General features: G+C 40.5%; 1 protein-coding gene across 1 annotated transcript; it reads left to right on the forward strand.

Annotated features, from left to right (window-relative positions):
- Positions 1-8,790: 8,790 nt before the first annotated feature.
- LOC119479826 (uncharacterized protein PB18E9.04c-like) lies at positions 8,791-10,855 on the forward strand. Its single transcript, XM_037755795.1, has 2 exons — positions 8,791-9,036; positions 9,355-10,855. The coding sequence occupies exons 1-2, from the start codon at positions 8,791-8,793 to the stop codon at positions 10,012-10,014; spliced, it is 906 nt and encodes a 301-aa protein (XP_037611723.1). The 3' UTR covers positions 10,015-10,855.
- The last annotated feature ends 1,155 nt before the right edge of the window (positions 10,856-12,010 follow it).

A 12,010-nucleotide genomic window follows, 5' to 3' on the forward strand; every position in this document is an offset into this window, starting at 1 on the left:
AGTATAAAAAGCGGCGAACACCACATAGGGAGGAGGTCGGTGTGGATGGGTGGGTCAAAAAATACAAGACTTTCATCCAGGAGACCGCGGTTGGTGTTGGTGTCCCGTGTGAAACCACAAGTCAAAGTTGATTTATTTGTCAAGTAACTTTGTACTGAAGTTACGGCACTTCCGGTGTTATTTTAACCCAAACCACAATCTTTTCCTAAACCTAAGTAGTTTTGTTGCCTAAGCCTAACCAAGTTGATCTATTCCTAAGCCTAACTAAGTAGTTTTATTTTGAAAAGACTCATGTGGAAATTGACACATGCATCACGTGTTGCTGGACATTTCGTAGGAGAAAGCACAAAAAAAATATGTTATTGTAAGTCGTGCTGAGCGACACAAAAAAGGGGAATTCGTGTCTATGTACACCAATCAAATAGATCAAATTTCGTGACTATTTCAAGAATATAACGACTTCGGTTTCCTGTCAGAAATGGCTTTCTGATGGCGAGGTAAAGCGGGGAAAATATTCTAAATATAGTGTTCACTTAAACTGACATTGATTTTTTTAGATGGCTAAAATACTTTTTTCTGCTGCTCCTGTTCACAGCCACTTTACCTCGCCGTCAGACAGCCCTTTCTGAGGGTGAACTCGAGCCGTTATATCGCTCTCTTCAAAGCCACCAGACTCCATTCACAAAAACAGTCATTTTACCTCAGAACACGGGAGTATACATACAACCCCACTTCAAAAAAATTCATACTAAGCCTTTCAGTTATTTCCAAACATAGCACCGCTAACATTGACTCGGTTAGTGCTAGCGTTCACATTATTCATAACCTTATTGATTAGCTTACTTTGGTAACCTACGTCACTGCTGTTTGCTAATGGCTGAGTGGACGTTTCCATTTGAAAAACACCGATATACGCAGATGGACCTGCGCCTTAAGCATCACTACATCCAATAGACCTATAACACCAAACAGATAACACCTACAGCATGTGCCCCATATTATTCATTAATTTGTCCTTATCTTGTCCTTTCTTTTTCTCATTTCAGTTGGCTCTTGTGCAGATCCCTCTTGTCTTCTTAAATCGATGAGGATGTTCTGAGCCAGCAATCATGGGCCAATAATCTTTCCCAGACAGTGGAGGTGTCCTCACACTCCATCCATCCACGGGTGACTGATCTCCGAGACCGACGACGGTACTGTACCATCCATCCTCGAAGCTAAAAAAGACTCTCGGGCACTCTGTGCGGAGTATGTGTGCGCATCAATCACAGTTTTACATTCGGCTCATGGGCAAGAGCAGAGCCATAAATATAACAGTCATTAGTTGGGTCATGTTGGACTGAAGGGTGGGGGGGGGTATGAAACTGCGACCACCACCGTAGTCTGTATCTGTAATATCTGTTTTCAGTTGCTTGTCACATTGTCCGTCCTCCCTCCTACGAATCACACACACACTCCTCTTCCCGGGATAAATGATTGTATCAGATGCTACAGGACACGGTTTCCTGTACAGCAGGTGCACCGCAGGAACACTTGTACTTCCTCTGATCTTGTGCGGCTCTGCACTTGTCAGGCGGATTCTTACAGGACAATAAGAATCGGATAGATTTGAATCTGAACAAAAGCAGATTGTGAAGAAAGAAAAAATGTCAGTCTGGTCGTGCCTGATGTGTTACATCACGCTGTTGTCTCCATGCCCTTCAAAATGCTGCTGTTGACTTGAGCATTGTGACAAACGCAATGCAATCTGAGTTTGAATGTAAGCAGCAGGAGTGAGACTATTGTTGAACGTGTACACAATTCTTTAGAGGTGTGCAGAATATGCAGAGGCAAGAAGAACAGTATCTCTGTTATATAATTGACTTCCTGTAGAGATTTCTTTTGAACTAACACACTAAAGTTTATATTCGTGTTTCTTATCCAAAGGTATTGTGTGTATTTTAGCCTAACAAATGTGTCAAATATAAAACATTTGCGAGGGAATTTTTTTTGTAAAGCAAGGAATCTCTGTCTGCGTGTCCTTTGCATATCTACAGAACCATTCATCCGATCTACTTCACACAATAGACTGTATATAAGAAGTGGACGTATCTCCATGATGTCACCCATTGGTTTGTGGACTACGGTTTTGAAGCCTCGAGTTTTGAAGCATTTTGGCCATCTTGGTTTCTGGGAGTCGCCATCTTGTTCTTTGCATCCAGAAGTGAAACGAGAGGGTGGAGCAAAGTACAATGGAACGCTGAATAATAATTTTTTAGGCGACCAAAATGTTGCAATTAACTGTCACGAATTGAAAACACACTGTGAAAGTTTCTAAGACGAAAATGTGGACAACACCGTGGTAGAAACCTGTCAATCATAAGGTAGCCCTGCCCCTAAAGCATCCCCTGCTTTATGGTCTATTTGACTCTAAATGGGACCATAATTTACTAAATGAACATCATTCTGTATTAAAGAAGACTTGAAACTAGCGATTGAGATCATAAACTCATGTTTACAATGTTTAATGAGGTAATAAATGAAGTGAGAAGTAGGCTCATTTTCTCATAGACTTCTATACAATCAGACTTCTTTTTGCAACCAAAGGAGTCGCCCCCTGCTGGATATTAGAAAGAATGCAAGTTTAAGGCACTTCCGCATTGGCATTAGTCTTTACAGTCCGCAGCTCATTGACTGCAGTTCACTTTTGCTGCTGGATACTGGATGTACTAACGTTACACCAAACTATTCTTCATGAGTCAACAACTCAACAACACAAAAACTCCACAAGGTACCTTTAATGTATTTAGTACTGCTTATCTTTTTAAAAAAGAGTGTTTTCAACATGTGTGCAAGTTCTTTTTTGTTTAGTTTAGTTTTAACTTACTTACTTTTTTGGTGAGGGTGACACATTCAAAACCCCATTTTCCCCATGTTGTACCACTTAAACTGCTAAAGGCAGTGTTGTAATGCTGATGTGATTATTTCATAATAAAAGCGAGCCACAGACCCTGCAGCACAGGAAGTCGGCAGAATTAAAATACTGTATAGATCCCACGGCCTCATAAATATAGGATACGTTTTTTTTTTCACACTTTGTCACTAAAGCAGAGAGATCTGTGCTTATTTTCCCCTTGTGACTTTGTATAAAGAGGTCTGAATGCACATTAAGTAGCATTTAAATGGAATGAGGCACCCAAATCATGGGAATCGGGGTGATGGGTCAAAGGAAGAAAGGGAGGGAACAGGAAAAGTGAAGTTTTCTAAAACTACAACCAGTTTTAGCTTCATTGCACTGGCTCACTATCCATGTCAGATCAGACTTGAGGTGCTTCTCATGACCTATAAGATTGTAAATGGGCACGCTCCTTCCTACTTGTCCGATCTACTTAAACTGTATGCTCCAATCAGGACTCTCCGCTCTCAGAATACAGGGCTCCTGTCTGTCCCCAGAGTGAAAAAGAAGTCAACAGGCCAAAGGGCCTTTTCTTATCGAGCCCCCGTCCTCTGGAATAACCTCCCTTTGGGCATCAGACAGTCTGATTCTGTGGAGGCCTTTAATTGCAAACTCAAAACCAATCTTTTTGTCCTAACTTTCAATTAGTTAGTTGTTTTTTATTATTCGGCTGACCTTTGGACCTCGCTCTGCCTCTCCTGACTGTTGGTGCCTCATTTCACATGACGGACCCAGACCTTCACTCTGGGAAATTTAGCCTCTAATTTTAGCCATCAATTTAATTCAGTCCAAGGGGGCTTATTTGCGTGGGAAACATATGTTTACATTACAAAAGCAACTGAACTAAAAAACAAAAATCTTGTCCTCTCTCTAGGTTCCATGTTGGAGAGGAGGTTGTGTTGCTCTGGCTTTATCTATTTGGCGTGGAGAGGAGGTCGTGTTGCTCTGGCTCTATCTATTTGGCGTGGAGAGGAGGTTGTGTTGCTCTGGCTCTATCTGTTTGGCGTGGAGAGGAGGCTGTGTTGCTCTGGCTCTACCTGTTTGGCGTGGAGACGAGGTTGTGTTGCTCTGGCTCTACCTGTTGGCGTGGAGAGAGGTCGTGTTGCTCTGGCTCTATCGGTTTGGCGTGGAGAGGAGGTTGTGTTGCTCTGGCTCTACCTGTTTGGCGTGGAGAGGAGGCCGTGTTGCTCTACATCTATCTGTTTGGTGTGGAGAGGAGGCCGTGTTGCTCTGACTCTACCTGTTTGGCATGGAGAGGAGGTTGTGTTGCTCTGGCTCTATCTGTTTGGCGACGCCTGGAAGCTGCTTGACATCTTCCTGGATCCATCTCTTCATATATGTTTCACATTATACGTATCATTTTTATTTTGTCATATGGATTGTCTATGTTGTATCTATATTATGTTAGTTGTACACACAACATTTTTCCTAATCCGATGAGAGGGTCGTACTGTAAAGGACGAAGGGTGTTGTATCCTATACAGATTGTAAAGCCTCCTGAGGCAAATTTGTGATTTTGGGCTATACAAATAAAATTGACTTGACTAGAATAGGGAAGAAGAGAACCAAGTAGAAAGATGTGGTACTTTTCTGGTAAAGAAGAAAATAAAATGTCATCTCTATCTGCATGAATAAGAAGTGTGAGGAGACATGGATTTCTGTGTACAGTATGTATCTGTCTCTAAGCCGAGGTGGCGATGTGAGGTAAAGGCCTGGCTCTATTTCCAGACACTATAAGCTTGAGAAGCCTTACACAAGAGGCGAAATGTTCAGCAAGTTACAGTCTGAAGAAAGGGAGGGAGGGGGGGGGGGGGGGATAATTCACAGTTGTGTAATAATGTAAAAATAGCTCCACTGTTACAATTAGATAAGTTTCTTCTCAGAACCCGTCAGCTGATTGACAGACGCCGTGGCAACGGTCGGCGAGCAGCAAATGACATCACGTCTGCTGCTTCTTCTGAATTGGCAAGTGGAAACAACATCTGCTGTTTGATCATGCAACACACACCCTGTGTGTAGCTGACAGATGGAAATAAGATGAGGTGTTTGATACATTATTTACTAGGTGCTTGATATCCAGATTGTGGAATAACACAGGAGTACAGATGTGGAAAGGTCAGACTCACTAGTCAAATTTTTTCCACTGAACTCACTTTGGTGCATTATGCCATGAGGGGGTTGTAAAGAGGTTCTCTGTGTATATAAATGATTATCTTTTTGCTTCAGCTTGCATGCAAATGTATATATATACTGTATATATATATGTAATCGTGGAAGATCAAAATGTCAGCATCTAATTGTGTGTACAGAAGACGATTCACTGTATATCTTTGGATCAGGAATGCAAATGTTACATAACCTCATGGTTTACAGTTTCCAAGATAAATTGCATGTGTGCACCTTTTCTTGTTTATTCTTGGCTCATGTCGACTCTGCATGCATACTTTGTTTCCATAGTGATATTCAGTGGTTTTTTTTCTCTAATCTTGTGTAATATCCTGCTAATCTGTGCATATTATTTTCCTGTTTTATCATTTTAGCTGCTCTTTTAACCTTAAAGGTGCTATTGATAACATTCAGTCACTTGATGTCGTATTCTCTCTCCTCCGTTCCATTGCGTTCACTTCACAACAAGTGGTAGCCAGGCATTTACCGTCAATCTCAGTCAGCTTTTTTTCCCACACTAACAACACAGCGATACCACGTGATACCAATGTCATTTTACTATTGGCTCACAAGCCTTGTTAGATGTGGGAACCAAACGTCAGATATCTTCCACAGAGATAAACAAAACATTCATTTTGGACCCGCCAACATTTTTAAAATGATTAATTCACAATCATAGTAACTTTTTTTCAGGAAAAGCCATACTTTTATTGGGCACCTTTCTGAAAGTTCTGTGGGTGTCTTATTATTATTATTATTATTATTATTATTATTTTAATATTCGTCTAAATAAAAATGTTCATCAATAACCTCAATAACATCAATAAGATAGTATCTATGATGATCTATGATGGCACTCAACATTTGGTTAATTTAATTAGTTTATATGCCAATTTTTTTTTCCTTCACAAACAAATGTTCTAAATCACTTCCTAAGTTTTTACCTTTTCTCTTGGAATTGAACTCTCTACTCAACTAAACTCAGTTTACAAAACAACAAAAAAAGTGATAGGCTTTTGGAAAATTATGGAACCTTATCCCCTGAAACCTCTGATTTAATTTGTTTATTTTTATGGATATATGTACTCCTGCTTTTATTTTATTTTTCTTATGTAATTGTCCTTTAATCTTATTTTAAGCTCCTCGTGCATTTGTATTGTACCATTTATACCCGTTCTGTATGCGCTGCTACTATTTACCTGAATTCCTTTGTATATTATAATTTTGTCAATATAAATATATATATATATATATATACAAATATAATAAATAAATGATTTCCTGTTTTATTTTGAAAGACTAACATCTACTGTCGCTTCAGTTCCTGCCTGTTTCCCGCATCCTTGATTATCCACATGGTGTACACGACTTCCCATGTTGTACAGCATGAATAGTTTTGTGAGAAGTTATATATATATATATATACATATATATATATTCTTTTTTTTATTAATTAATTAATCAATTAATTAATTTTTATTACTATTTCCTTGACCAGTTTTAGTTTATTTTTATTCACTTTGAATGTTATTTTTGATATATGTTGTTGCCCATGCTCAACCTAAAGTTTTTTTGCTTACTGTTATGATAATTGACAGTGCCTTGTTGTGTATATATTTTTTTGATAACGAATAAAAAAAAAAAAAAAAAAAATGAATAAAAACCTTCCAATGTTGTAAACACCAGCTCACGAGTTTCATTGAACGCACAATATATGTGCACTTTGAGGCTAATCCGACACCTTGTTAGCAGGGACCTGAGGATTCCACGGTTGCTATGGTTTCCATCACAGGTGCATCATTTCTACATGATCAGAATTTAAACTAAAACAAACTAAGATTTCAGTCGACGATTTCTCTGAGGAGAAAAGCACCAAGATTTGTACACTTTTTAACCCCATGTTGTTTTCTATGTATTTTACCATTGAGACTTTCCGAACCCACAAAATGCATTGATGTAGCTTGCTATGCTAATGGCTAATATTGTCATATTTTGACAATATTTGCCACAGCCCTACGTGATGCAAGTGGTGACAAGAGTATTATATGAATATGCTCGTTGACGTTGAACGTCGTTCAAAAACGTGTCAGTTTTATGTCATGGTGCCTGAACAATACACACGGTGAGCAGCAGAGAGGTGTGAAACAACTGCAAAAAGAGACTTTTCTAGAAAAATCAACGACCTTTTTCACAATCAGCGAGAGAGCTTTAAATTGACATAATATTGAATGAAGTCTGGCGTGAATTTCGCTCTGTGAAAGATAGTGTAGATGTTGACTCCAAGTCAAGTCATGTTATATTGTCTTAAATTCAGCTCTATTGAGACAAAAGTAGGTATTCACAGGCAGGGCCAATGACACAGAAGGCTTTGACTCCACATCTGTCTGACAATAGGATAAAAAGACATGCCAGATCATAAACTTTATACAGCCTAATCCTTCATATGCTCAATTATTATGAATAAAAAATGAATATCAGTCAAGGTCAGGTGTCATTTTAATTAGTTTCATTTCAAAGCCTATCGCTCCTTTATGGAGCAAAGGCTGTTGACCACAGTCCGCCAGAGTCTTCTGTCCTGGGCTTTCCTCTCCAGCCCGCTCTGTTTGATGTTCGTGTCAGGGTCCCTGCGCCAGGTGTTCTTGGGCCGGCCTCTCCTTCTTTTGCCTTGTGGGCTCCATCTAAGGGCCTGCCTGGCGATGCTGGTATTCGGTTTACGGAGTGTGTGTTAGTTTGGTAACACTTTATTTTACAGGTCTGCAAATTTCATGTTCATTAGGTGATAATTAACAAGTAACCTATTTGAAAATTACTTAATTATTATGCTATTTCCCAATAGCTGGTAATTTATTTAATACATTTCCAGGAAAAGAATAATAGATAATAATTAGCAAATAACCTATTTGAAATTTCTTTAAAAACCTCCCTGAATCATGGCATTAGCTACCAGGTTACATTTGTGTAGACAATAAGTCACACAGTGGAGAGATTTATGCCTGAATAGTGTCTTCTATTAGTTTTCCACCTCTGATTGAGAGCAGCTGCTTCTCAAGCCTAAGGGCACTATTTAACCATTATATGCTATTTTAGCATATAATTATTAAATAATGTGTATAATAAAGTAATTTTCGATGAGGTAAATATTGGGGTAATTTGGCAGTAATTCCAAAGACATTTCAAATAGGTTACTTGCTAATTATCACCTTATTAAATTTGCGGACCTGTAAAATGAAGTGTTACCATTAGTTTTCACAAGTAGATTCTGACTGAAGTTTCTGCATTCATAAATGTTGGATCAAACTGTATTCTGCACAGGCTTTATCAGTGCTGACTGTGTGCCCATAGGCTTGATGTTGTGTCAAATGATAATAAGAGAATAACAGGGTTCATGTGTGCCTTCACATTGTACCAGCAGCATATATTGACATATGGAATACCTCCTGCAGTAATAACTCTGTGAAAGAAATGCATACATTTGACATTTACAATTTTTTTTTTTTACTTCAAACACTTCTATGTATAATGTATTGCATGATATTTTCTTCCAGTGAAGTATTTATATTATTGCATTGTGGTACTGATTCTTTTAATTCAATATGTGATGTGAGAAAGTCGTTACGGTATAATAGGCCATGGTATGTTAACATGATGTGGAGCAGTGGTCTGAGGGTTGTATATGTTTTTACCTTCAGATGGACAAACACGACACATGGACGTGTGTCCTCGTTCCGAGCTCAGACCGGAACAGCGTCCCAGGGCTCATCCTGCGGAGCATCCCAGCACCAACCTCCCAGAGTGGCTCTTCAGCTAGCTCTGACCCTGCCTCTCCACCTGGCTCTCCACCTGGCTCTCCACCTGGCTCTTCAGCCGGCTCTTCATCTGGCTCTTCATCTGGCTCTTCATCTGGCAGTGACTCTGGCTCTCCACTGGGAAAAAAGGTAAGAAGGGCAATGACCCCACAGACCCTGAACATCACACGTTTGACTCATTATCTATGAATACATCAAAGAGTGGAAAAAGAACAACCTTACTCTAACCTCTGTTGTCTAACATTAGAAAACAAAAATGTTCTAATCTGTTGCTGCAGGTGTCGGCAACCTTTTCGAAATTAAAACTTTCTTGTCAATCAGTTTGCCATATCAACATTAAGGTTAACATGAAGTATAATTATGTTGTTATGAATGTCGTCTTGACGACTGTATGTTAACATGATGTGGAGCAGTGGTCTGAGGGTTTGTATTTGTTTTTACCTTCAGATGGACCGAGGCTACACGTGGACAGATGTCCTCATTCCTGTCCCCAACCGGCCCAGCAGCCCACGGCTCATCCTGCGGAGGATCTCAGCACCAACCTCTGGGAGTGGCTCTTCACCTGGCAGTGACACTGGCTCTCCACCTGGCTATCCACCTGGCTCTCTGACTGGCTCTCCACCTGTCTGTCACCCTGCCTCTCCACCTGGCACTGACCCTAAGTCTTCCCGTAGACCATCCCCTCGCTCTTCCTCTCACTCTACTTCTAGCTCCTCCTCTAGCTCTTCCTCTAGCTCCTCCACCTCAACCTGCAGATTGTTGCAGACAGCTGCAGCCAAACCTCCACCTACAGCCTCTGCTAGCAACCTGCAGCTGCCGCCTCCACCTGCAGAATCTGGCAGACAGCTGAGGCTAAACCTCCACCTTCAACCTCTGCCAGCAACCTGCACCTCCACCTGCAGATTGTGGCAGACAGCTGAGGCCAAACCTCCACCTTCAACCTCTGCCAGCAACCTGCAGCTGCCACCTCCACCTGCAGATTCTGACAGACAGCTACAGCCAAACCTCCATCTACAGCCTCTGAAATTGGGAAAAAAAATTGGGAAAAAGCTACAAAAACAGCTTAATCAGTTGCAGACTGGCCTGCTAGAGGCTAGTGGCATTTAATCCAAACAGAAGAACCTGGAGATAAACCCACCAACCCTGGATTTAAACTAAACTACGGCCGTTCACTTCATACGGCTGAAGAAGGTCAGTACAAGTATCTGACGTGAAGAAAGTGACTTAGAATAGTCTGTAATATAGAGACAGAGAAAGTAATGTATGTTATCGTGTGTTGTCCATAAAGTATTCCTCAGTCAATAATTCAAAGATGAATTATCATACTGTCATGATTTCACCTTGGCAGCCTAGTTTCCTTGTGTTTCCTCTGTTTCCCTGCCCTTTTGTCTCCTGTGTGTTTTTCCCTGTTTTGTCTAGTCTGTCAGTGTGTTGGGAGGTGTGGCCTTCCTCCTCCTCCTCCTTCTCCTGGGCAGGCACTGCTGGAGCAGCTGACAGCAATTAACATATCATCACCCACACCTGCAGTATATATACCCCGGTCTTCCTGCCAGTCATCGCCAGATCGTTCCGTCGCCCACAGTGGAACATGACGTATTCAGGCTCTCCGTGTATTTTGCTTCTTGACTTTGCTCGTGCTCGTTTTTGGATTTTTGGATTCACCCTGTTTTGTTCTCTGTTCAGGTCTGTTCACCTGTCAGCTGTTGCTGCTTCCTGGTTCCAACCTGCCTGCTCACTCCTACACGCTGCTCCTCCTCGACCTGGATCCTTACCTTAGTTACTCACCTGCCTATTCACTCTCCGACGCCTTTCCACCTCTCGGAGCTAAAGTGGATTCATCTGTTCCTCTGGAAGGATTCCTGGACACCCCCTCCCCGTGCCCCCCGTTCCGTGAAATAGTATTGACTTTATTACTGCCACGTTTTGGACCTCCAGGAACCCCAGCCCTGTTCACAGTTCCTTTATTATTATTGTAATAAATTATCTTTGTTACACTTTTAAAAGACTTGTGTTTGTGTCTGCATTTGAGTCCACACTTTTGTTGAACCAGAACATAACACATACTCACTATTTTCTTGTCTTATCATACTGCACCACCTGAGCTGCTACTGTTTACTCCAGATGAAGAAAGTGATTATGAGCTTCTGACTTGTGACCCATTTATTCATATCATATTCATTCATATTACTTCACATCATTTGACTGTTTTATTAACCATTACTTTTCACTTTTTTTCCGTTTACGAGCATCCACCACCTGAGCAGCAGCTCAGGTGGTGGATGCTCGGGCGAAGAAAGTGAGTATGAGATTCTAACTTTTGACCTGTTTATTCATATAATATCACTTAACATTATTTGACTGTTTTATTCACCATTATTTGTCGTTCTTTCCTCTTACTCCACCACCTGAGCTGCTGCTGGTGAGTATGAGCGTCTGACATGTAAAGAAAGTGACTCAGAATAGACTGATCTAAAGAAGCTACATACTGTGTGCAAAACCTATTTATACATACTGTATAATATCACTTATTTTGTAATTCAAACATTATTCGTCTGTTTTATTAACCATTATTATTCATTCTCTCCTCTTCTCTCACTCCATCACCTGGGCTGAAACTAAAGCTAAAGCTAAATTAGAGACAGCAATATATGTTATCGTCTAAACTTGTTTGTAAAGTAATACTTCATGGACAAACAATACTTTCTCTGTCTCTACATTAGAGACTATTCTAAGTCTCGGATATTTATATTTTTACTCCAGAGACTCTGGCTGAGTGTTCCTGTAGTTCAGCGGCTCCTTCACGACAGAGAAGAAATACTTGTTCCCGACCAGGACAGATGGATGATGGACCACAAGATGGACAGAACAGAAGTGGACGCCTGTGTTTGCGTGGACTAATAAGTAAGTTAACTGCACATTAAAGGAATAGTTTGTCAATTTGGGAAAAATGCATATTCGCTTTCTAACCAATAGTTAGATAGATTTATACGGTAGATTGATACCGCTCTCCTCTCACAGCGGTATCAATCTTCTCATCTAGCTGGCTGCAAGAAGGCAAATTAGAGCATTTCTAAAATGTTGAACTGCTCCTTTAAGATTACAA

Source organism: Sebastes umbrosus, chromosome 20, assembly GCF_015220745.1.
Source record: "Sebastes umbrosus isolate fSebUmb1 chromosome 20, fSebUmb1.pri, whole genome shotgun sequence".
In the NCBI taxonomy this organism is placed as follows: domain Eukaryota; kingdom Metazoa; phylum Chordata; class Actinopteri; order Perciformes; family Sebastidae; genus Sebastes; species Sebastes umbrosus.

Bases quoted from the DNA above. Each gene is read 5' to 3' on its own strand.
- LOC119479826 (XM_037755795.1), top strand. From the start codon at position 8,791: ATGGACAAACACGACACATGGACGTGTGTCCTCGTTCCGAGCTCAGAC. The intron at 9,037-9,354 runs GTAAGAAGGGCA...TTTTACCTTCAG, and splicing joins GCTCTCCACTGGGAAAAAAG to ATGGACCGAGGCTACACGTG.